This window comes from Erinaceus europaeus, chromosome 18 (assembly GCF_950295315.1).
Source record: "Erinaceus europaeus chromosome 18, mEriEur2.1, whole genome shotgun sequence".
Taxonomy (NCBI): domain Eukaryota; kingdom Metazoa; phylum Chordata; class Mammalia; order Eulipotyphla; family Erinaceidae; genus Erinaceus; species Erinaceus europaeus.
In genome coordinates this window covers 714,320-739,410 of record NC_080179.1, presented here as the reverse complement: position 1 = coordinate 739,410, position 25,091 = coordinate 714,320, and the positions used below count along the sequence as shown (strand labels likewise).

General features: G+C 52.1%; 1 protein-coding gene across 1 annotated transcript in view; it reads right to left on the bottom strand.

Annotated features, from left to right (window-relative positions):
* The window catches only part of DNAH7 (dynein axonemal heavy chain 7), a 197,201-nt gene that overhangs the window by 112,163 nt on the left and 59,947 nt on the right, over nucleotides 1–25,091 (bottom strand). The window contains exons 18-28 of the mRNA XM_060177540.1: nucleotides 24,281–24,966; nucleotides 20,582–20,768; nucleotides 16,755–16,948; nucleotides 13,754–13,952; nucleotides 11,668–11,808; nucleotides 9,284–9,496; nucleotides 4,357–4,466; nucleotides 2,948–3,116; nucleotides 1,454–1,556; nucleotides 1,243–1,370; nucleotides 31–243 (exon numbers count right to left, since the gene is read on the bottom strand). Of these exons, the coding sequence (XP_060033523.1) occupies nucleotides 31–243; nucleotides 1,243–1,370; nucleotides 1,454–1,556; nucleotides 2,948–3,116; nucleotides 4,357–4,466; nucleotides 9,284–9,496; nucleotides 11,668–11,808; nucleotides 13,754–13,952; nucleotides 16,755–16,948; nucleotides 20,582–20,768; nucleotides 24,281–24,966 (2,343 nt within the window). The remainder of the gene's footprint in view (nucleotides 1–30; nucleotides 244–1,242; nucleotides 1,371–1,453; nucleotides 1,557–2,947; nucleotides 3,117–4,356; nucleotides 4,467–9,283; nucleotides 9,497–11,667; nucleotides 11,809–13,753; nucleotides 13,953–16,754; nucleotides 16,949–20,581; nucleotides 20,769–24,280; nucleotides 24,967–25,091) is intronic.

Sequence of the window (25,091 nt, the reverse complement as noted above, 5' to 3'; positions counted from 1 at the left end):
AGCGTCTCTGAGTAGCAAGCAGTGTCTTACCTTCAGGTTCCCAGCAGCCGTAAGCACGGACTTCACCGCCCTCATCCCGTAGTCGTAGTGATGCTGGGACGACAGCTGCTCGGAGCACAGGCGGTACGTGGCCACGATCTTCACCGACAGGGGCCGGGCTGTGACAAAGCCGCAGGAGTACAGGACTATCTCGGCGATCATGGCGTAGTCCGGTACCATCATGGCCACTGTCCGGAAAAGGGCCTGCGGCGGGTGTGGAGAAAAGGCGCTCTTGGGATGAAGCGTCAGCAGAGCGACTCTGTCCTTCTTTCCCTACTGAGTTCAGACCCTGCGGCTATTTTGTGAGGACAAGTCACAGCACCCAAACCCCACAGACAAAAGCCCCCGTGGAAGTGGATGGGCCGAGGCTACCTGACAGGCAGGCCACCGCACTTTGGCATAGATGCGTTCCCCTCCATGACTCAGGAACAGTTTTGGTTCTCTGTTGCACTTAGATTTTTAATGGGTTATTAAAACGTAAGTGTGATAAGGCAGTCAGGTTCTCCTCTTTGTGAGCGCAACATGCCATAAGCAGAAGACAGCAGAGTCTGCAGTGACGCTTAAGAGCCGGTGAGAAAGCGCTCAGCGTCAGGGAAAGGAACTCAGCTGAGGGGCTGGGGCACATGGCTGACTATGCGATTCCAGCTGATCCAGAAAACCCTATTGACCAGGGAGTTAAGGGACATATTTTGAGATCATTAACTTGTCCTCAGTCTTCTCCCAAGCATAATAAAGAGGGAAAGTCTGACAAGAAAAGTGGACAATTATTAGAGAGAAACCAATTTTTCAAATGGTAAAGATTTTTTACTTGCAGTATTCTATCGTGGGACAAATAAAGGTTACGTAACATCTATAAACAAAAAACTGAATCAATCTAAAAAAATAAGAAACATCAAGTCTAGGCCATCAGCATCTGTCAGAACTCACTTCAATAGCTCACACACTGCCTGTGCAATTGACCTAGACACAAGCTATGGAAATGCAACTCTGTCTGTGTGCTATGGTAAATACTGGTTCCCAAAGTCCATATGGCTCTTATGGTGTGTAAGGAAGTAAAATACTTTAAAAAAAAAAAGACAATTATCTTCAGCCACGGTGCGGTGGAGTGAATAATAACTGTATTCAGCTGCGAGGGTTCAAAGCTCCCACGTTCCCGTGTGCCGAACGGCAGGAGGGAACTGGGGATGACCGCGCCGCCCATACCTTCAGGTTGTCGGGCAGCTCTGAGCGCCCGGCATAGCCGGGGTTCATTGTTATAAAGACGGCGCACGTGGGGTCGAGCTTCAGTTCGGTTCCTTCAAACACCAGGAGCTCAGCACCCGCGTTGATCCCTGAGGGCAATGGAGAGTGAGGTGACTGGGCCGCCCGCAGGGAAACGGGAGCTGCGCCAAGCAGAGTTTGCAAAGCCTGTCACCTCTCTGTATGGTGAGGATCTGCTGGGCCACCACGGAGAGCACCTCCAGGTCAATCCTGTTGAACTCATCAAAGCAGGCCCAGGCGCCACAGGACAGCAGCCCCTGGAAGGAGAGAGGAGAGTTTCAGCTTGCTGGACGGCAGGTGCGGTGGCCGGTGGGCGCAGGGCACCTGGTCTCTGTGAGCACTTCAAATCCTGTCCAGGGACTCGCTTCCCTTTGCCATCAACAATGACCTGCTTCTACTACCAACGCTTTATTCTGCAAGGATAGATTCAAGGGAAGCACATTCTTTTTATCTTCGTACACATATGATTTTTGCATTTACACGTGGAGCTGCGATTTTAAATCCTTTCTTACTTTAAACATTTAATAGCAGTTCATCAAACCACACATAGAATCTTTCAGATCTGCTATTGATTTCTTAAATAACTTTGACCTAGTCAGTTTTCATATCACTAAAGAGAATAACAGCACTGCAGGGACCAGGCGGTGGCGCACCTGGTTGAGCACACACAGTGCAGCACGCGAGGTCCCAGGTTCAAGTCCCCATTCCCCACCTGCAGGGGGAAGTTTCATGAGTGGGGAAGCAGGGCTGCAGGTGTCTCTGTCTCTCTCCCTATTTTCTCCACCCCTCTCAATTTTTCTCTCTCTATCCAATAATAAATAAAAAAGTTAAAAGTCTTTTAAAAAGAGGATAATAGAAATGTTAATCAGTCCATCAAGTGTTTTCTTGATATTTTATTCACTATAACTTTCACTTTAAAATGTTTTACTCCAAGTCTGTTATAAAATGACCAGAAAATGTTTCAGCCTGCAACAGTTTGCTGCATGAGACAGGACAGGTGTGTTTGTTATGCAGTTGCTAATTAATTTTTTAATGTTAACATTTTCTGGAGAACTTTGGAAGAATAAATAGTAGAGAATCTTTAAAGTGAAGTTTTAAAATCACACAACATGAAAACAAACCAACAGACACAGCATGCGCAACCGCTAACGGGCGACCTTGTGGCCCCTGTTCCACCTGAAACTTCAAAAGCTGACAGCAGCAGCAGGCGTCCACAGGTGTGCGGACAGGGGGCGGGCAGAGGGCGGCAGCTGTGACTCAGAACCAGAGAGAAGGTCCGAGTTGACCAGAGTCTACGGAGAGGCATGCGGTGGCAGAGGAAGGGACTGCGTCAGGACCCGCTGGTATCTGACACCAGACAGCGCCGGGCTGGCACGGGCTTTGCGTGGTGCAGAGGTTCCCCGAGTGCCCTCAGGCCGCAGACACTGAAGAGACACCACCCTGTCCTCTCAGCAGCAGCGTCCCCGCAAGGGGCGCGGGAGAGGAAGGCGGCCCCCGCACCGTCCCGTCCCCCACCCCCCCCCCCCCTGTTGGGAATGGCTGGCGCGTGCTCTGCTCCAGGCCCACGCCTTTATGTCACTGCACCGGCCCGTCACACATACCCTCCCTCTGAGTCGGGACAGCCTGTATGTGAGGGGTCAGGTCAGACCTTAAAGAACTTTCCCAGAGCCAGATAGTCCAGCCCGTCGGAGCAGTTGAACACGACGCACTGCTTGGCGACCGCTTTGGCGAGATCCTTTGTTGTCTCCGTCTTGCCGGTGCCGGCGGGTCCCTCTGGGGCCCCTCCCAGGTGCAGGTGCAGGGCTCCGAACAAGGTTCTGCACGCGGGGACAAGGAGGCTCTGTGACAGCCGGACACCCGCCTGCCTACACACTCCAGAACGAGTTTGGGCTGAGTGTCGGACATGCCGCCTTCGCTTCGGTGGCCTCTGCATCCCTATAAACGCTGGAAGGCCTTGGCCCTGGGTTAGTGTCTCTCTGAATATACGAATACATGCATCCATGTGTGCATGTTCATGGCAAAATCAGAACACACTCACTTCCTCAACATTTACTTAACTGAAATAGCATTGATTGACAAGGCTATCGACCTTTTAAAATAGCTTATTTATTTATTGTTGGATCAAGGCAGAGGAATTGAGAGGAGAGGGGGAGACAGAGAGGGAAAGAGACAGAGAGACACCTGCAGCTCTGCTTCACCACTCGTGAAGCTTTTCTCTGCAGGTGGGGACTGAGGGCTTGACCCTTTCACACTGCAATGTGTGCGCTTAACCAGGTGCACCACAGCCTGCTCCCCCGAGAAAATGCATCTTTAGGGAACAGTACCACACGTCTTTAAAACATACATTCCCAAAGCAGGTGACACCAAGTGCTAGAGGCCCCTGCGCTCTCCCTACCCATCCCTTCTGAAATCAGATGTGCACTTCTGGTCAGCACAGAGGACTCACTTAAGCCTGACCTGCTGGGCCTCCACTGCAAGGGTCAACACAGAAATGTCACATAAGGAAAACCATGACGTTAGCAAAGACAAAGGGCTGCTATGGAGAGATAAAAACAAACGTGTTTTTTTTAAAGGGGGGGGAGTGCACATGTGACAGGGCACAAGGACTTGGGTTCAAGCCCCCGGTCCCCACCTGCAGGGGGAAAAGCTTCAGGAGTGGGGAAGCAGGGCTGCAGGTCTCTCCCTCTCCCTCTCCCTCTGCCTCTGCCTCTGCCTCTCTCTCTGCCTCTCCCTCTCTCCCCCTCCCCCTCCCCCTCCCTCTCCCCCTCTCCCCCTCCCTCTCCCCCTCTCTCCCTCCCCTCCCCCTCCCCCTCTCTCTCCCCCTCCCTCTCCCTCCCTCTCCCCCTCTCTCCCTCCCCTCCCTCTCCCCCTCTCTCCCTCCCCTCCCCCTCCCCCTCCCCCTCTCTCTCCCCCTCCCTCCCCCTCCCTCTCCCCCTCTCTCCCTCTCCCTCTCCCCCTCCCTCCCCTCCCCTCCCCCTCCCCCGTCCCTTTCTGTCTCTGTGGAATAATAAATACATTAAGCCAGCCAAGGAGCCCAGCAGGGGAGTCAGTCCGCACCTGTAGCACCTGTCTGTGAGCGGGGTGATGACCAGCCGCGGGGAGTTGCCCAGGTACTCGTAGCCGTAGCGCAGGCCGGCGTTGATCATCTTGGTCTCCAAGTTGTTTTCCTGGGAAGATTCACATGAACTCAGGTTTAAATGGCAAGTTTCCAGGGGTGAACCCTCGAGCTCCTGAGTACCCAGTAGCCATGAGCATCTCTCTTGTCACTGCCTCCAAAGTCATCCCTGGGCCTGGTGCCGGCATATGAATCCACTGCTCCTGGAGACCAGTTTCACCTCTTTTTCTTTCTATTTTTTTTGACAAGGCTGAGAGAAATTGAAATGAAAGGGAGATAGTGAGGAAGAGAGACAGAGAGACACCTGAGCCCTGCGTCACTGCTTGCTCAAGGTGATGTGTGTCTTACCCAGTGTGCCACCAATGGCCCCGCCATAAATGACATCTTTACAGTCTATGCCACAGTGTGTTTGAAAAATACATATGCATGGCTTCTGTCATTGTTGTGTGTCTGTGTGTGTGTGTGTGTGTCTGTGTGTGTGTGTCTGTGTGTGTGTCTCTGTATGTGTCTGTGTGTGTGTCTGTGTGTCTGTGTGTGTGTCTCTGTGTCTGTGTGTGTGTCTGTGTCTGTGTGTCTGTGTGTGTGTCTCTGTATGTGTCTGTGTGTCTGTGTGTGTGTTTCTGTATGTGTCTGTGTGTCTGTGTGTGTGTCTGTGTGTGTCTCTGTGTCTGTGTGTCTGTGTGTGTGTCTGTGTCTGTGTGTCTGTGTGTGTGTCTCTGTGTCTGTGTGTCTGTGTGTGTGTCTGTGTCTGTGTGTCTGTGTGTGTGTCTCTGTGTCTGTGTGTCTGTGTGTGTGTCTGTGTCTGTGTGTGTGTCTCTGTGTCTGTGTGTCTGTGTGTGTGTCTGTGTGTGTGTGTCTGTGTGTGTGTGTGTCTCTGTGTCTGTGTGTCTGTGTGTGTGTCTGTGTCTGTGTGTCTGTGTGTGTGTCTCTGTGTCTGTGTGTCTGTGTGTATGTCTGTGTCTGTGTGTCTGTGTGTCTCTGTATGTGTCTGTGTGTGTCTGTGTGTCTGTGTGTGTGTTTCTGTATGTGTCTATGTGTCTATGTGTCTGTGTGTCTGTGTGTCTCTGTATGTGTCTGTGTGTCTCTGTATGTGTCTGTGTGTGTCTGTGTGTGTGTTTCTGTATGTGTCTATATGTCTGTGTGTGTGTCTGTGTGTGTGTCTGTTTGTGTGTCTGTGTGTGTGTGTCTCTGTATGTGTCTGTGTGTGTGTCTGTGTGTGTGTCTGTGTGTGTGTCTGTGTCTGTGTGTCTGTGTCTGTGTCTCTGTGTCTGTGTGTCTGTGTCTGTGTCTGTGTCTGTGTCTCTGTGTCTGTGTCTCTGTGTCTGTGTGGGTGTGTGTGTCTGTGTGTCTGTGTGTCTGTCTCTGTATGTGTCTGTGTGTCTGTGTATGTGTCTGTGTGTCTGTGTGTGTGTCTCTGTATGTGTCTGTGTGTCTGTGTGTGTCTCTGTATGTGTGTGTCTCTGTGTGTGTCTCTGTGTGTATGTGTGTGTGTATATGTCTGTGTATGTCTGTATGTGTGTATGTGTGTGTATGTGTGTGTGTCTCTCTGTGTGTGTGTATGTCTCTGTGTGTTTATGTCTGTTTATGTCTGCATGTGTGTCTGTGTCAGTGTGTATCTGTGTGAATGTGTGTCTGTGTGTTAGTGTGTGTGTATCTGTGTGTGTCTGTGTGTGTGTGAGTCTGTGTGTGTGTGTGTCTCTGTGTGTGTGTCTGTGTGTGAGTGTGAGTCTGTGTGTGTGTGTGTGTCTATGTGTGTGTGCACACGTGGCTGGTGGTGTTAGTGTGTGCACTAGACTCCTGCACCTGCACGATTCTGTTCCAACTTAACTTTCCTGTCTACTTGAGACAGAGAGAAACGGAGATGGACAGAGACAGGACAGACAGCTTCCTTCTGGCCGTGCACAGTGCTCCCGTGTGGAGTGGGGGTTCAAAGCTGGGCCCTCGTCACGGTGCAGTGAGCTACCTCCTGGCCTTCTCTGCCTTCTCGCCTATACTTCCAATTACTCAGCTGTATTCTCATTCTTACAAAGAGTGAGGAAAGTGCTCAAGATCACACATCTGGAGATGAGGGGCCCTGGCCTCGGCAACGCTGATCCTGTGGTATGAGTCTCTTTTGTTTATTAGTGGTTTAATAATGATTAAGAAGGTTGTCAGACCACAGGGGCTCCCGCCACCAGAGTCCCCTGTCCCGGGGCTCCCGCCATCAGAGTCCCCTGTCGGCCCCCTGTCCTCCATCTTTCTGGGGAGCAGAAGCTGGGAGTTTTGGGTCTAATTTCCTTGACACTGTCCACAGGGCCTCTCAGACGCTCTCCTGATGTGAGTGCAGCTCTCCTCTCCTCTCCTCTCCTCTCCTCTGCTCTGCTCTCCTCTGCTCTCCTTTGCTCTCCTCTCCTCTGCTCTGCTCTCCTCTCCTCTCCTCTCCTCTCCTCTGTTCTCCTCTCCTCTCCTCTGCTCTCCTCTCCTCTCCTCTCCTCTGCTCTGCTCTCCTCTCCTCTGCTCTCCTCTCCTCTGCTCTCTTCTCTTCTCCTCTCCTCTCCTCTGCTCTGCTCTCCTCTCCTCTCCTCTGCTCTCCTCTGCTCTCCTCTCCTCTCCTCTGCTCTCCTCTCCTCTCCTCTCCTCTCCTCTCCTCTTCTCTCCTCTCCTCTCCTCTCCTCTGCTCTCCTCTCCTCTCCTCTGCTCTCCTCTCCTCTGCTCTCCTCTGCTCTCCTCTCCTCTGCTCTCCTCTCCTCTCCTCTGCTCTGCTCTCCTCTCCTCTCCTCTGCTCTCCTCTCCTCTGCTCTGCTCTCCTCTCCTCTCCTCTGCTCTCCTTTCCTCTCCTCTCCTCTGCTCTCCTCTCCTCTCCTCTGCTCTCCTCTCCTCTCCTCTCCTCTGCTCTCCTCTCCTCTCCTCTCCTCTGCTCTCCTCTCCTCTCCTCTCCTCTGCTCTCCTCTCCTCTCCTCTGCTCTCTTCTCTTCTCCTCTCCTCTGCTCTCCTCTCCTCTGCTCTCTTCTCTTCTCCTCTCCTCTCCTCTGCTCTGCTCTCCTCTCCTCTCCTCTGCTCTCCTCTGCTCTCCTCTCCTCTCCTCTGCTCTCCTCTCCTCTCCTCTCCTCTTCTCTCCTCTCCTCTCCTCTCCTCTGCTCTCCTCTCCTCTCCTCTGCTCTCCTCTCCTCTGCTCTCCTCTGCTCTCCTCTCCTCTGCTCTCCTCTCCTCTCCTCTGCTCTGCTCTCCTCTCCTCTCCTCTGCTCTCCTCTCCTCTGCTCTCCTCTCCTCTCCTCTCCTCTGCTCTCCTCTCCTCTCCTCTGCTCTCCTCTCCTCTCCTCTGCTCTCCTCTCCTCTCCTCTCCTCTGCTCTCCTCTCCTCTCCTCTGCTCTCTTCTCTTCTCCTCTCCTCTGCTCTCCTCTGCTCTGCTCTGCTCTGCTCTCCTCTCCTCTGCTCTCTTCTCTTCTCCTCTCCTCTCCTCTGCTCTCTTCTCTTCTCCTCTCCTCTGCTCTCTTCTGCTCTCCTCTCCTTTGCTCTCCTCTCCTCTCCTCTGCTCTCCTCTGCTCTGCTCTCCTCTCCTCTCCTCTGCTCTCCTCTCCTCTCCTCTGCTCTCCTCTGCTCTCCTCTGCTCTCCTCTCCTCTCCTCTGCTCTCCTCTCCTCTCCTCTGCTCTCCTCTCCTCTGCTCTCCTCTCCTCTGCTCTCTTCTCTTCTCCTCTCCTCTGCTCTCCTCTCCTCTCCTCTGCTCTCCTCTCCTCTGCTCTCTTCTCTTCTCCTCTCCTCTCCTCTCCTCTGTTCTCCTCTCCTCTCCTCTGCTCTGCTCTCTTCTGCTCTCCTCTCCTCTGCTCTCCTCTCCTCTGCTCTCCTCTCCTCTCCACTGCTCTCCTCTCCTCTCCTCTCCTCTGCTCTCCTCTCCTCTCCTCTGCTCTGCTCTCTTCTGCTCTCCTCTCCTCTCCTCTGCTCTCCTCTCCTCTCCTCTGCTCTCCTCTGCTCTCCTCTCCTCTCCTCTCCTCTGCTCTCCTCTGCTCTCCTCTCCTCTGCTCTCTTCTCTTCTCCTCTCCTCTGCTCTCCTCTCCTCCACTCGGTGCGCATGGCCAGAATCTCACAGTCCATCTCTCTCACGATACCAGTGTCATGGCACCCCTGCCTTTCCTTCAAGACTGTCACCACTGAGCGCTACAGCGTCACCACCCACTCCGGGCGCCCTGGTAAAGGCTGCCTCGCAGCCCCTGCTCTGCTTCCTCCCCTCATTCAGGAAGAGGCAACTCCAGTGATTGAAGCCAGCTGTGCGGACTGCGGCAGGTGAGTATTTCTCGCTGACTCATACTTGGAACTGCATTTTAAACTGACTGGTCCCCACATTTTGCAGACCCAACAAGCATAACGACTCATTTAAAAGGGAGACTTTTTCATGGTGACCTGTGACTCAGGGACCTTACTCCCCTGCCAACAGTACCTCAGCTGCCTCAGCTGCCTCAGGGACCTTACTCCCCTGCCAACAGTACCTCAGTACCTCAGCTGCCTCAGGGACCTTACTAATCCCCTGCCAATAGTACCTTAGTACCTCAGCTGCCTCAGGAACCTTACTCCCCTGCCAACAGTACCTCAGCTGCCTCAGGGACCTTACTCCCCTGCCAACAGTACCTCAGCTGCCTCAGCTGCCTCAGGGACCTTACTCCCCTGCCAACAGTACCTCAGCTGCCTCAGCTGCCTCAGGAACCTTACTCCCCTGTCAACAGTACCTCAGTACCTCAGCTGCCTCAGGAACCTTACTCCCCTGCCAACAGTACCTCAGTACCTCAGCTGCCTCAGGGACCTTACTCCCCTGCCAACAGTACCTCAGTACCTCAGCTGCCTCAGGGACCTTACTCCCCTGCCAACAGTACCTCAGCTGCCTCAGGGACCTTACTCACCTGCCAATAGTACCTCAGCTGACTCAGCCACTCAAAGTCGGAGTCATCGCTGACCTTCTTCTTCACAAGTGAGGTGAGCACGTCTCTGGCGTGGACGTCCAGCACTACCAAGGCTCCCAGAGTGACGCGGTTCTGTTTGGACAGTTTGCCACGTACCAAGGTGACGATGTCATCTATTTGCTTGTTGCATTTTTCCAAATACAGTTCAAGTTCCTGAAAGAAGATAGGACGTGTGGAATGGCCAAGCTAGTCATTTCTGTACATGCCTTGCTGCAAAGCTCAATCAGTGCTCACAACATCCTGAGCCGTGTGACGGTGGTGATTTCTCTCATCCGTCACACAGCTCCTGTAAGACCTCACGCAGCCTAACTCCACAGCCAGCACCCACCAAGTAAGGGGGAATAAAGGGGCAAGCGTTCCTGACTGCTCAGGGCCTGCAGGGATGGGCGGTGTGAGGTGCTGCCCTCAGAGGATCAGGGCCCGGGCAGTGCGGGGTGGTCTCCAGGAACGCAAGGTCCTTCACCAGCCACACAGGTGAAGCACACCTGAGTGAGGGCCTCCATCAGCACAGAGGGTGCTAAAGCATACGCTGACATCCGTGATGTAAACGCCTCTCGCATCCGCACTAAGGATTCTAAGTAGACAGTTCTGAGCACGTAGAAACACTTGTGGGGCCTTAAGCCTGCCCCCCACCCCACCCCTGTCCATCCTCCACTGCTGATACTATGGTCCATTTACATAATCACTGTTTTGCCTGAGACCCGCCCTGCCTGCAGGGTGTTCATTAATCCCACTGGTTAAAACCTTCCCAACAGCTGCTGTGGAAGCTTCTACCTTCCGGCTCTTTCCTTTTCTCCATCCCCTTCCCTAGCCATTTCCTTTTCCGACTTGCCACTTCCAATTCAAAATATATAAAAGCCTTGTCTCTGATCAATAAAGACATTGCATTCCCGCTCCACCACGAGTTCCTGGTCTCTCTCCGGCGTCGCTGAGTGAGCAGCAGCCCAGGTTGGCTCCGGTCGAGTTCTCTCCAACCCAGAGAGCGCGTGCCCGGGAAGAAACACCCTCAGGCCAGCCCGGCAAACACTGAGGTGGGGGTGACCTCCACTGCACACCCCAAGAGAGATGGGGTGAACGAGATCTGAGAGCAGGTGGAGCATGGAAGGACAGCACACTTCAATGTCCCGCCTCACCTGCTACTGGTCTCAGCATTCTTGCAACCAGGGAAAGGAAGGCTTAGAGAGAAGGGCAGAGGTCTGATGGCCACTGCGTCTGCACTGGCAAGTGATGCTGCCTACAAGCCCACAGGGCTGGCTCCACGTGCCTCTATGTCCCCCAGAGAGGTGGGTGATACAATCACCATGATGCTGTGGGGCCACTACCAGACTCGCCAGGGGCCAGTCCCACAAGGCTGATCGCACCCCAGTGTCCCACGGCAGTGAAGGACTTCTCATACGGGGAGCTTGACAATGGGTGCTTAGAAATGGGCGGTGGTGCACCTCGCTGAGCGCACACATTACGGTGGGTGGGGAACCCAGTTCAAGCCCCTGGTCCCCACCTGAAGGGGGAAAAGCGTCACGAGTGGTCTCTGTCTCTCTCTCCCTCTCTCCCCCTCAATGCCTCTTTGTCTCTATCCAACAGTAAATAAATAAAAATATTTAAGAAAGGAAATTTGGAAGAGAGAAATAAATTATTTCTGAAGGGACTTGTGTTCAGCTATGCCAGCAACACTGCGGACCTCCTACATCCCAGACTTCAGCACGCTGAAAAGTACACGTGATTCAAAGATCATTACTCAAAGTCAATGTAACTGACAGGTAAGTCGTCTGGCCCTGCCTTCATGAGTTAGTTTACTCAAGGCAGGAGGAGAATCATATGACGCGCTTTCCTCTCCTCTTAATCTTTCGGGCTCTGACAACTTTCTTATTTCTGCTCTATTTTCAAAGGTGCAAACATGCTGTTAAGGAGACAGAGTTTCAAGAACGACGTGCTGCAAATGAGCACATAAACTCTGGATAATTATTTGCATACTTTCGCATATATTTGTTATGTGCTGCATTATTTTTAAAGACTCCGACTGGTGCAAGCAAGACAGCTCCCCTGAACTGAGTGCTGCTGCGTCTGTCATGCGCATGGCCCGGGTTCGAGCCTGGCTGCCACCCCACTGAAAGAAGCTTCGTGGCTATGGTCTCCTTCACTCTCTCTCCCTGATGCTCTGTCTTTATATTAAAATGATAAAATAAAATAATAAATGAATAACTCCAACCAGGATTACAGCATAAGATGCATTTTAAGTGGCTTCTATTTTTTTTAAAACAATTGCGTTCTTGAAATAATTATTTTTAAAAATACAGGGCAGTGTGAGGGGGTAAATATGAACTCACCTCCTGCCCCTTTGAAATCGATGTCTGCACTTCTGTTGTCCAGAAAGTCTGAGATACACAGAGAACTGTCTGTCCCGGCCAATCCCTCACCCAGACAATCCTCTCAGACTTCGTGTAGGCCCAAAGGGCATCTTTGATCACCTAGTTAAAAACAAAAAAACTAAGGATCAACTTTCACATCGTTACTTGAACAACCTATACCTGAGGAAGCCAAACTCAAAGATCTTTCCCAGTCTTGAGAGCTCAAAGCATGTGATTCTGCTGTGGAAGTTTAAATGTATCGGTATGCCTACAAGCAAAACAAAGAGATGCCATTGTGCGTACGCCACAGTCTGTCAGTTATTCACTGGACCACCTACCTGCAGCCAGAGATACAGCAGACGGGTCGGGATGGAACAAGAACACACAAGCTTGCCGCCAAATGCAAAACCAAGTGATTCACAGCTAAGGCTCACTGAGTTTCTAGACGGCTTCCCTTCGCCTTGATGAGACACTCATTCAGCCAGTGCGCATGCAGACGTGGACAGGCAAGGAAAACAGAGGCTTCCTCCTCCTGCCCCCAGTCTCCACCCTCAGTCCCTCCCAATCGCGTGGCCGAGGCTCAGGGCGGTGATGACGGGCCGAGACCAGGAAGCCTAGCGCAGTGCTTTGCTCTTCCCGCTTTGAGTCTGCTGGTGGGCTTTGCTACCCGGTCTTCTGTGAAGTGACATATACGCATCTTCTACCAACCACCAGTGGAGAAACAGCTCAGTGTGCTAAACAAGTCAATCAAAAACAGGACATCTTTCTGACTTTACTATCTAACTTCCAGGAAGGATTACAAAAATCACATTTTACTGATCCAGCTAAATGTCTAGACTTGTCGTGCAGGGGGGGACATTTACTGAGCTGCAGAGAGACGGAAGGCCGGCCAGGCACTGACTACTGATAAAAACAGAAATGTAAAAGGTCAGAAAAAAACAAAGAGACAGAGACAAATGAGCAGCCAACAGCTGAAAAAACACAGAACACTGTAGCAGGGTATGCAGAGAGGTGAAAAGAAATGTGTGTACTGAGTCCATCCTAGGGTAATGCAGAGCGGACAAAAGGAATGGATTTCATCCAAACCTGAGCCACACATTATTTCTATACAGTGGGGCCAGGAGAGACGTGGCCTCCTACGTGTCCATGGTGCTGTGCGCACAGTGTACGGCTACAAAGCTGTCAGCCGTCTGTCTGGGGTCAGAAAGCCCAGATCATGAATCCTAAGATAAGAGTCTGAGGGGCCAAGCACATGGATTCTTCACGAGCTCCAAGTGGCAGCAAAGTCACTTTACTTGGGCAGGCGCCAGCTTTTCCAGATCGCCGGCACGCACATGGGCACAGGCCAGCCTCTCTGCCGTTTGCCGGGTTCCACCTTGTCTACTGGGGCGGTCCACCGGCACGAACTTCGACGTGAACCTCTGGAGATGACATGTCCCATGATGCGTCACTCACCCAGTTTAATGATCTGAAAGGTCAGCTAAGAGTATTTTCTCTAAGTACCTTGACAACAACAAAAGAAATAGAAATAGCGCATTTCTTTTTTTCTTTTTTCTTGGCTACCGTGGTGTCTTCTGTGCTCTTGATTTCACCGTTGTTAAGAGGCTCCCTCATTCAGGGAGGCAGAGAGACACCTCAGCACGGGCTTCCTGCTGTCGTGTGGGGGACACTCTACCCCACCTTCCACGGGGGTCAGCACAGAACTGCCATCAGGGGCCGGGCGGTGGCGCACCCACCCGGTTAAGTGCACACTTTACAGTGCACAGGGACCAGGGTTCAAGCCCCTGGTCCCCACCTGCAGGAGGAAATCTTTGTGGGTGGTGAAGCAGGGCTGCAGGTGTCTCTCTGTCTGTCTCTATCTCCCCGTTCCCTCTCAATTTCTGCCTGTCTCTATCCAATGAATACAGATAATAAAAACATTTTAAAGAGAAAGACCACCCTTACTTGAGGCTAGCACACTGCGGCCGGCCCGTGGTGACGCAGTGCCTACCTGATGCCAGGGCATCTGCCAGAGACACAGCCACATCACAGCCACTCAGCACAGCGACAACAAACACACGGGCACCTTGTGGATGGAGCTGATCATCACGCGCTCGAGCTCCAGCAGCCACTTCTCCACCTGGCCTCTGGCCTTGGCCGTGGAGATGGTCTCTATCAGCTGCACCACCTCCCCCTCGCTGCTCTTCATGTGAGTGATGTCCAGAGTCTCTGTGAACTCCACCTTGGCGATTCCTTCGAAACATTTCTTCAAGTGAGGCTGCACCCTGTCAGGAAGAAGAGCGCTGAAGAGCCGGCCAGGTCAAGGCGGCTCCGCGAGGCCCGGCGGGCACTCCCCCTGCAGCAGACTTCACCCAGAATTCAGGAAAGGCAGTGCACTAGGCCGCCCACCAGATGCTTCTAGAGAAAAGCTTGTGAGAGAAAGACATGATCCTTGCCGACGGCCGGGCAGTGGTGTGCCCGGTCAAGCGCACATAGTGCTGAGTAGCACTAAGCACAAGGACCTGCGCGAGGATCAGGGTTCAAGACCCCACTCTCCACCTGCATCGGGGGAAAGCTTCCCAAGTGGTGAAGCAGCTCTGCAGGGGTCTCTCTGTCTCTCTCACTCTCTGTCTCCTCTCCCCTTTCAATTTCTCTCTGTCCTGTCCAATAAAATGGAAAAAGTGGCCGCCAGGAGCAGTGGATTCGTAGTACAGGCTCCAGCCCCAGTGATAACCCTGGAGGCAATGAAGGAAAAGAAGAGAAAAGGGAAGGGGAGGGAAGGGAAAAGGGAAGGGAAGGGAAGGAAGGGAAGGAAAAGAGAGGAGAGCAGAGGAGAGGAGAGGAGAGGAGAACAGAGGAGAGGAGAGGAGAGGAGAGGAGAGCAAAGGAGAGGAGAGGAGAGCAGAGGAGAGGAGAGCAGAGGAGAGGAGAGGAGGGAGAGGAGAGAGAGGAGAGCAGAGGAGAGGAGAGGAGAGGAGAGGAGAGGAGAGGAGAGGAGAGGAGAGGAGAGGAGAGGAGAGGAGAGGAGAGGAGAGAGCCTACATAGATGATGTGGTCCGGCAGGGGGCCATCATTTAATACCCAAGAAAGGGTCAGAATGAGAGTGGAGCGAGGAGACAGCACAGTGGGGAGGTGCCGGGAGCTGACACGGAGCGAGTCCATGCCGACTGACAGGAACCGAGTCAGTCTGAGAGCCCCGCCCGGCAGTCGCACGCCGGCAGCCGTCCAGCCGGAGTCTCTGTGATGAGCGCTTTACAACGCCAGCCTCTTGCGGACACGCACAAGCACTGACCGTGAGAGCAGCGGGCTGACGTCCACTGCCGGCCCACCACACCCGTCTCTCACGGCTGAGACACAAGGAGGATGTGGCGACTCAAACTGAAAGCCAAGCCTACTTGGGCCTTTTGTCTGCATTTCACTTTCAAGGCACAAGACACAGCATCAAAAATCGGCTTAGCAACTATTCATGCGCTCTCTGCGCGATAGCAGACACTTTTCTGAGGAGCTAGGGACCAGCTTGGGCAGGGGCTGGAGTGAACCTTGCCGGCATCGTGGACTCGTATTCTGCTACAAAAAAGAAAGAAAGAAGAAAAGAAATCCACAGCAAACAAGCCCATTAGAGACCACCAGAGGGAGTAGGCCATGAGGTGGGGAGAAAACCCCAGAGAAGGCGCTGAGGGAGCGCCAGGGCTGCCTTTCTAGACACTCGGCTCAGGGAAGCACTGCGAGTGTCCGCTGTGCGGCCACATCTCCACAAAGGTCCACAAAGGTGCACAAGAGCTGGAGGCTTCAAGGCAGCGGGGGAGGGGGGTCTCGTGTGAGAGGACAGAGCTCACCTGAGTGAGGACCCGGGTCTGAGTTCCTGGTCACCTTGTGAGAGGACAGATCTCTCCTGAGAGAGGACCCGGGTCTGATCGCCCGGTCACCTCGTGAGAGGACAGAGCTCACCTGAGTGAGGACCCAGGTCTGTGCGTCCTGAGTGCTGAGCAGACTCTAGTCAGAGAGCTACTATGCATCCTGAGTGCTGAGCAGACTCTAGTCAGAGAGCTACTGCGCGTCCCCAGTGCTGAGCAGACTCTAGTCAGAGAGCTACTGCGCGTCCCCAGTGCTGAGCGGACTCTAGTCAGACAGCTACTGCGCGTCCCCAGTGCTGAGCAGACTCTAGTCAGACAGCTACTACGCGTCCTGAGTGCTGAGCAGACTCTAGTCAGACAGCTACTACGCGTCCTGAGTGCTGAGTGGACTCTAGTCAGAGAGCTACTGCGCGTCCCCAGTGCTGAGTGGACTCTAGTCAGAGAGCTACTGCGCATCCTGAGTGCTGAGCGGACTCTAGTCAGACAGCTACTGCGCGTCCTGAGTGCTGAGTGGACTCTAGTCAGACAGCTACTGCGCGTCCCGAGTGCTGAGCAGACTCTAGTCAGAGAGCTACTGCGCGTCCCCAGTGCTGAGTGGACTCTAGTCAGAGAGCTACTGCGCGTCCTGAGTGCTCAGCGGACTCTAGTCAGACAGCTACTGCGCGTCCCCAGTGCTGAGCAGACTCTAGTCAGACAGCTACTACGCGTCCTGAGTGCTGAGCGGACTCTAGTCAGAGAGCTACTGCGCGTCCCCAGTGCTGAGCGGACTCTAGTCAGACAGCTACTGCGCGTCCTGAGTGCTGAGCGGACTCTAGTCAGACAGCTACTGCGCGTCCCCAGTGCTGAGCGGACTCTAGTCAGAGAGCTACTGCGCGTCCCCAGTGCTGAGCGGACTCTAGTCAGACAGCTACTGCGCGTCCTGAGTACTGAGCGGACTCTAGTCAGACAGCTACTGCGCGTCCCCAGTGCTGAGCGGACTCTAGTCAGACAGCTACTGCGCGTCCTGAGTGCTGAGTGGACTCTAGTCAGACAGCTACTGCGCGTCCCCAGTGCTGAGCAGACTCTAGTCAGACAGCTACTGCGCTTCCTCTGACAGCTACCCAGACTGAGCACTGACCATCGTTAGGAAGCCTCTGAGAACTTACTGCAGAGACAGGATCACTCACATCCGTCCGTGCTCTAAGATGAGAGTCAGGCCTGTGCTGCTGCGCTGTGCATGCACATGTCACTTACCTCGTGGGATCTTTGGTCTCAGACAGGATCTCTAGAAGCTCATCATTGGATAAGAAAAAGAATCTTGGGAAGAAGAGGCGTTTCTTTTCCAGATACTCATTCAGTCCTTTAAGAATCAGTTCCAGAAGCTCATTAGATTTTTTCAGCCTCTCCAGCATTTTGTCAAGAGTCACGACTGAGAGGACATGCTTATCCTAAAAATTAAAAAAGGAAGCCATGAGCTCAAAGTGAGAGGAGACTTTTACATTTTATACCACACTTGAGGCGATGTGCTTTTAATGGACAAGAACAAGAAGAAACCAGAGAGAGAAGAAAAATGAAGAGATTCAGAAGTCGCGACAGGTGTGTGTGTGGCTCAGGAAGCCGCCGCACACAGCAGGACAGCAGGGAGACTGCACACCGGGCCGTGGTGACGCACCTGGCTGAGCGCACATGTCACAGCGCACAAGGACCCGGGTTCAAGCCCCGGCCCCGCCTGCGGGAGGGAGCTTCATGAGTGGTGAAGCAGGACTGCAGGTGTCTCTCTTCATCTTCCTATCTCTTCCTGCCCTCTCAATTTCTCCCCGTGTCTACCCAAACTAAGTAAATAAAAACAAAGTCTAAAAATACCTTAAAAATATACTGCACACCAGGACAAGGTTTACCCCAGGGATGCAGGGCTGGTTCAACACGTGAAAATCAGTGGCTGTGCTCCACCACATCAACATGTGTGAAGGCAGAAATCACACCATCTCGACAGGCCTGTGTTCATAGCAGCACAGTCTGTGACTGCCAGAACCTGGGAGCAGCCCAGATGCCCAACTTCAGAGCAGTGGCTAAAAACCTGTGGTGTTTATACACAACGGAATACTACTCCGTTGTTAAAAATGATGAGGTTGTCTCCTCTGCATCCTCAAGAACCTCATGTGGAGTGAGATAAGCCAAGGAGAGGACAAATACCAAATGATGTCACTTACTAGTGGGACTTAACAAAGTAGGGGTTGGGAGTAGGAGCACAGGGTGAGACATGGATGGACATGGGGCACTGCGCCAGAGCAAAGGACTCTGGGAGGGAGGGAGAGCACAGGGTGAGACATGGATGGACATGGGGCACTGCACCACAGCAAAGGACTCTGGGAGGGAGGGAGAGCACAGGGTGAGACATGGATGGACATAGGGCACTGCACCACAGCAAAGGACTCTGGGAGGGAGGAGAGCACAGGGTGAGACATGGATGGACATGGGGCACTGCACCACAGCAAAGGACTCTGGGAGGGAGGGAGAGCACAGGGTGAGACATGGATGGACATGGGGCACTGCACCACAGCAAAGGACTCTGGGAGGGAGGAGAGCACAGGGTGAGACATGGATGGACATGGGGCACTGCACCACAGCAAAGGACTCTGGGAGGGAGGAGAGCACAGGGTGAGACATGGATGGACATGGGGCACTGCACCACAGCAAAGGACTCTGGGAGGGAGGAGAGCACAGGGTGACACATGGATGGACATGGGGCACTGCACCACAGCAAAGGACTCTGGGAGGGAGGAGAGCACAGGGTGACACATGGATGGACATGGGGCACTGCACCACAGCAAAGGACTCTGGGAGGGAGGGAGAGCACAGGGTGAGACATGGATGGACATGGGGCACTGCACCACAGCAAAGGACTCTGGGAGGGAGGTAGAGCACAGAGTGAGACATGGATGGACATGGGGCACTGCACCACAGCAAAGGACTCTGGGAGGGAGGGAGAGCACAGAGTGAGACATGGATGGACATGGGGCACTGCACCACAGCAAAGGACTCTGGGAGGGAGGGAGAGCACAGAGTGAGACATGGATGGACATGGGGCACTGCACCACAGCAAAGGACTCTGGGTGGGAGGAGAGCACAGAGTGAGACATGGATGGACATGGGGCACTGCACCACAGCAAAGGACTCTGGGAGGGAGGAGAGCACAGAGTGAGACATGGATGGACATGGGGCACTGCACCACAGCAAAGGACTCTGGGAGGGAGGAGAGCACAGGGTGACACATGGATGGACACGGGGCACTGCACCACAGCAAAGGACTCTGGGAGGGAGGAGAGCACAGAGTGAGACATGGATGGACATGGGGCACTGCACCACAGCAAAGGACTCTGGGAGGGAGGAGAGCACAGGGTGACACATGGATGGACATGGGGCACTGCACCAGAGCAAAGGACTCTGGGAGGGAGGAGAGCACAGGGTGAGACATGGATGGACATGGGGCACTGCACCACAGCAAAGGACTCTGGGAGGGAGGAGAGCACAGGGTGAGACATGGATGGACATGGGGCACTGCACCACAGCAAAGGACTCTGGGAGGGAGGGGAGACACAGAGTGAGACATGGATGGACATGGGGCCCTGCACCACAGCAAAGGACTCTGGGAGGGAGGAGAGCACAGGGTGAGACATGGATGGACATGGGGCACTGCACCACAGCAAAGGACTCTGGGAGGGAGGGGAGACACAGAGTGAGACATGGATGGACATGGGGCCCTGCACCACAGCAAAGGACTCTGGGAGGGAGGAGAGCACAGGGTGAGACATGGATGGACATGGGGCACTGCACCACAGCAAAGGACTCTGGGAGGGAGGAGAGCACAGGGTGAGACATGGATGGACATGGGACACTGCACCACAGCAAAGGACTCTGGGAGGGAGGAGAGGTGGAGAGGGAGACAACTTTAGTTGGCTGGAAGTTGTCTGCACTGTAAAGCATTAACCCCCTCAGTAAAGGTGGGGCCGGTATAACAGCCAAACAAAGGACTGTGTGGTGGGGGTGCTTCAGGCTTGGAACATGATGCAGAGGAGACCTAGTGGGGACTGAATTGCTATGTGGAAATGTTACACATGTGCAAACTCTTATATTTTACTGTCGACTGTAAACCATTAATCCCCCTCTAAAGAAATTTACGGAAGGAAGGAAGGAAGGAAGGAAGGAAGGAAGGAAGGAAGGAAGGAAGGAAGGTCAACCCATACCTGTGACCTTGGGAGAACCACTGCAGTTGCCAGTAGAGGGGATGGGACACAGAATTCTGCGGGTGGGGAGGTGTGGAGTTATACCCCTGTTATCTTGTAATCTTGTAAATAAATATTAAATCACTAACAAAAATGCACAATAAAGTTAAGATGAAAGCTTTAAAAGTAGCCATGCATATTCCTGAGTTTTCTTTATTTTTTATTTGGAGACAAATGGTTTGTATATTCCACATTTAATTAAACTTCATTATGTGACAGTCATGGTGACTTGATCCTAAACCATGTTCTTCACAATTCTTCAGTCTCACTTGGAAGATGAGAAAAAATGAGAGGAAAGAAAAGGAAGGAAATAAGGAGGGAAAAGGAAGGATGGAGAAGCCGGGAAAAGAGAAACAGTGTGCTCAGAAGGATGAAGGGAACAAAACTGCGCGTGGTGTGTGCCCATGGCTCTCTGAGGAAGAGTACTGTGAGAGGCGGGCCAGCTTCACAAAAGGTGCGTCAGAACATAACCTAATTTCTGTTCTATAGTTACAGGTTAGCATGAGAATCTGGGGCTGAGGAAGGATTTAGGGCGAATTTGATTTCTCTGTCCAATAAATAAATGAATACATTTTTAAAAGAATTAAGTGTCACTGAATAATGCAAACTCATTTTCACATAAAGAAGAAGTCAGAGCAAAGCATCTGTTTTGCTTTTGTTACTTCACCCCCTGGGATTCTAAAACACTGTCCAAGCACAGCGGACGCCAGCCAAGGGCACCAGTCCGCACGGATTGTGCCGAACGCGTGGTGTGTCCCTCAGCTGAAAGCTTTAGCCTCCTCAAAGACGCTCACCCACCTGTATGACAGTTTTCATGATGTCCCTCCACGTTTTGTCCACAGTCGTAAAGCGTCTGCCCTCCTCAGGCATCTGGGACATAATGTCCGGGGAGCTGAAGATGGGCTCCAAGTACAGCCAGGTGGCCTGCACCTTGAGCCACTCGTCCAGAATCTCCTGCAGCAGCAGCAGCTTGCCCTCCCACTCCCTGGAAGCAGAGCACAGGGACGCGGTCAGCAGCTCGCAGGCCAAGGCTCACAGGGTCGGGCTCAAAGCCACCAAAAGACCCACAGACTCCTCTCCTGTTGTTCCCCTTCCAGCTTCCACGTTCACACACAGGCATATTGTTACAGTCGCTCTGCACATACAGTTACACGTGTGCACATGTACAGGCGTGTGGCTACAGTCACTCTGCACACACGGTTGGTTACATGTGTGCACATGTACAGGCATATGGCTACAGTTGGTCTGCACACACAGTTACACATGTGCACATGTACAGGGATACTGCTACATTCACTCTGCACACACATTTACACGTGTGCACATGTACAGGCATAATGCTGCATTCGCTCTGCACACACATTTACACGTGTGCACATGTACAGGCATACTGCTACATTCGCTCTGCACACACATTTACACGTGTGCACATGTACAGGCATACTGCTACATTCGCTCTGCACACACATTTACACTGTGCACATGTATAGGCATACTGCTACAGTCGCTCTGCACACATTTACATGTGTGCACATGTACAGGCATACTGCTATGTTCACTCTGCACACAGGTTTACACATGTGCACATGTACAGGCATATTGCTACATTCACTCTGCACACAGGTTTACACATGTGCACATGTACAGGCATATTGCTACATTCGCTCTGCACACACATTTACACATGTGCACATGTACAGGGATACTGCTACAGCCACTCTGCACACACGGTTACATGTGTGCACATGTACAGGCATGTGGCTACAGTTGGTCTGCACACACAGTTACACATGTGCACACGTACAGGGATACTGCTACATTCACTCTGCACACACATTTACACATGTGCACATGTACAGGCATATTGCTGCATTCGCTCTGCACACACATTTACACGTGTGCACATGTACAGGCATACTGCTACATTCGCTCTGCACACATTTACACGTGTGCACATGTACAGGCATATTGCTACATTCACTCTGCACACACATTTATACGTGTACACATGTACAGGCATACTGCTATGTTCACTCTGCACACAGGTTTACACATGTGCACATGTACAGGCATATTGCTACATTCACTCTGCACACAGGTTTACACATGTGCACATGTACAGGCATATTGCTACATTCGCTCTGCACACACATTTACACGTGTGCACATGTACAGGGATACTGCTACAGCCACTCTGCACACACGGTTGGTTACATGTGTGCACATGTACAGGCATGTGGCTACAGTTGGTCTGCACACACAGTTACACATGTGCACATGTACAGGGATACTGCTACATTCACTCTGCACACACATTTACACATGTGCACATGTACAGGCATATTGCTGCATTCGCTCTGCACACACATTTACACGTGTGCACATGTACAGGCATACTGCTACATTCGCTCTGCACACATTTACACGTGTGCACATGTACAGGCATACTGCTACATTCGCTCTGCACACATTTACTCGTGTGCACATGTACAGGCATATTTCTACATTAACTCTGCACACACATTTATACATGTGCACATGTACAGGCATATTGCTGCATTCACTCTGAACACACATTTACACTGTGCACATGTACAGGCATACTGCTATGTTCACTCTGCACACAGGTTTACACATGTGCACATGTACAGGCATACTGCTACGTTTGCTCTGCACACAGGTTTACACATGTGCACATGTACAGGCATATTGCTGCATTCGCTCTGCACACAGGTTTACACGTGTGCACATGTACAGGCATATTGCCGCATTCGCTCTGCACACACATTTACACGTGTGCACATGTACAGGCATATTGCTGCATTCACTCTGCACACACATTTACACGTGTGCACATGTACAGGCAAGCATGCACATGACTACGGGTCGTACGATGGAGTCTTCTGTAGTCAGTCCCAAGGCATGGGGTGCAGGCTAAGCAATGAGCTTTTGCAGACAGTCATGTCCCCAAGGAAGGGCACTCTGAATGTCCTAGAGGATGCAGCCACACCCACAGAATGACTTCATTTTAAATCAATCCTGGCACAACACACACACGCACCGCAGACCAGTATCTCTGATGAACATAGATGCTACAACATTGAACCAGGGGCCGGGTGGTGGTGCACCAGGCTGAGCGCACCTGTTACAGTGCGTAAGGACCCCTGTTTGAGCCCCCGCCCGGCCCCACCTGCAGGGAAAGCTTTGCAAGTGGTGAAGCAGGGCTGTGGGTGTCTGTCTCTCTCCCTCTCTATCTCCCCTTTCCTTCTCAACTTCTGAATGTCTCTATCCAATAAATAAAGACAATAAAAAATGTTTAGAAGTCTTTTTAAAAAGGAAAAGATATAGTTATCAAATAAAATAAAGTAAAATATTGGATAAAATCCTAGTCAACCAGATGCAGCAGTATATTAGAAAGATTGTACACTATGACTAAGTGAAATTTATCCCAAGGATGCAAGGTTGGTTTAATATACGTAAATCAGTCAGTGTGATCCACAACCTCAGTAAACACAAGTCCAAAAACCAAATGATTATATCAGTACATGCAGAGAAAGCCTTTGACAAAACCAAAAACCAGATGATTATATCAGTATATGCAGAGAAAGCCTTTGACAAAACCAAAAACCAGATGATTATATCAGTACATGCAGAGAAAGCCTTTGACAAAATCCAACTTACGTTCATGATCAAAACACTACAAAAGATGGGGCTAAATGGAAAATTCCTCAAGATAGGGGAGTCCATATGCAGCAAACCTACAGCCAACATCATACTCAGTGTTGAAAAACTGGAAGCATTTCCCCTCAGATCAGGTACTGGACAGGGCTGCCCACTGTCACCATTACTATTCAACATAGTGTTGGAAGTTCTTGTCATAGCAATCAGGCAGGAGCAAGGAATTCAAGGGATACAGACTGGAAGAGAAAAAGTCAAATTCTCCCTGTTTGCAGATGACATGATAGTATACATAGAAAATCCTACGGAATCCAGCAAGAAGCTTTTGGAAATCATCAGGCAATATAGGAAGGTGTCAGGCTCCAAAATTAACATTCAAAAGGCAGAGGCATTCCTCCATGCAAACAGTAAGTTAGAAGAAGATGAAATCCAGAAATCAATTCCTTTTACTAGAGCAACAAAAGCAATCAAATATCTAGGAGTAAAACTGACCAAGAAGTGAAAGACTTGTATACTGAAACTATGAGTCACTACTCAAGGGAACAGAAACAGACACAAGGAAGTGGAAAGATATTCCATGTTCCTGGCTTGGGAGAATCAGTGTCATCAAAATGAGGATTCTACCCAGAGCCAGGTACGACTCAGTGTCTCTCCCGCCTTACTCCTGGGATAAAGCGGCACATGGCGGAAGACGCCACGCACGCACTAGGGCATCGGCTTGGACGTGTGGTGCGTGCAGACGCCGGTCTCCCGACACATCGCCACAAGGTGCCCTGGCCACCTCGCAGACAGACGCACAGACCTGGAGCAGCACGTTACCTCATCTGTCTCTCATACGGCTTGATGAAAGGAGACCCCCGCATCGTCTGTGTCTTGACGATGTGGTCGTCCAGCAGCATCTGGATCTCGTCGACGGAGGACAAAATGTACGTCCCAGACTCTCTGTAGGCATGGATGACAAACTCCATGGTATCCCACTCGCTGATCATCTTCTCCAGGGACTTCTCCAGGGAATACTCCTTGCTGGCAGCTTCGCTGATGCCTTCAAATTTATCTAAGTACGGCTCCAGGTTCATGTCCAGGAAAGAGAAGACGGTGGAGTCGTCCGTGGGCTGCAGGGAGTAGCCCACGATTCGAGACATGGCTTCCCAGTGCCGGGGCCGCAGGCCGGGGTTGCAGACGACCTGGATCAGGGGGATGTGCTGCTTGAAGTCCTCCACCTTGGCTCGCACCTTCTTCGCCATGGCCAGGGCGCTGGGGGAGTCGTGGAAGGCCTTCTCCAGCTTGTACAGCCCTCGCCAGTAGTTCCCCACGTCCGTCTCCACTTGGTCCGGGTTCACCTTGTTATACGGGCCTTCTGTCCACGTCCTGTACTTGCTGCTGAACTCCACAGCGGTCTCGTAGAGACGGAGGTAGGGGTTCAGCCCGTCTTGGATCCTTTTGCGCTGAGGGTATACAGAAGGCAGCCAGCCAAAGGCTTCTTCCTCAGCATTAAACTGCTCGATCTGGGGAAGCAGACATTCAATACGTTGACCATCCTAGAAGTGAATGACCCCAGACTTACCTTTTTACGTACTGTCACAAATACATCAGCCCATCACTATAGCAAGTGTGAACTCAGAAACCCTCT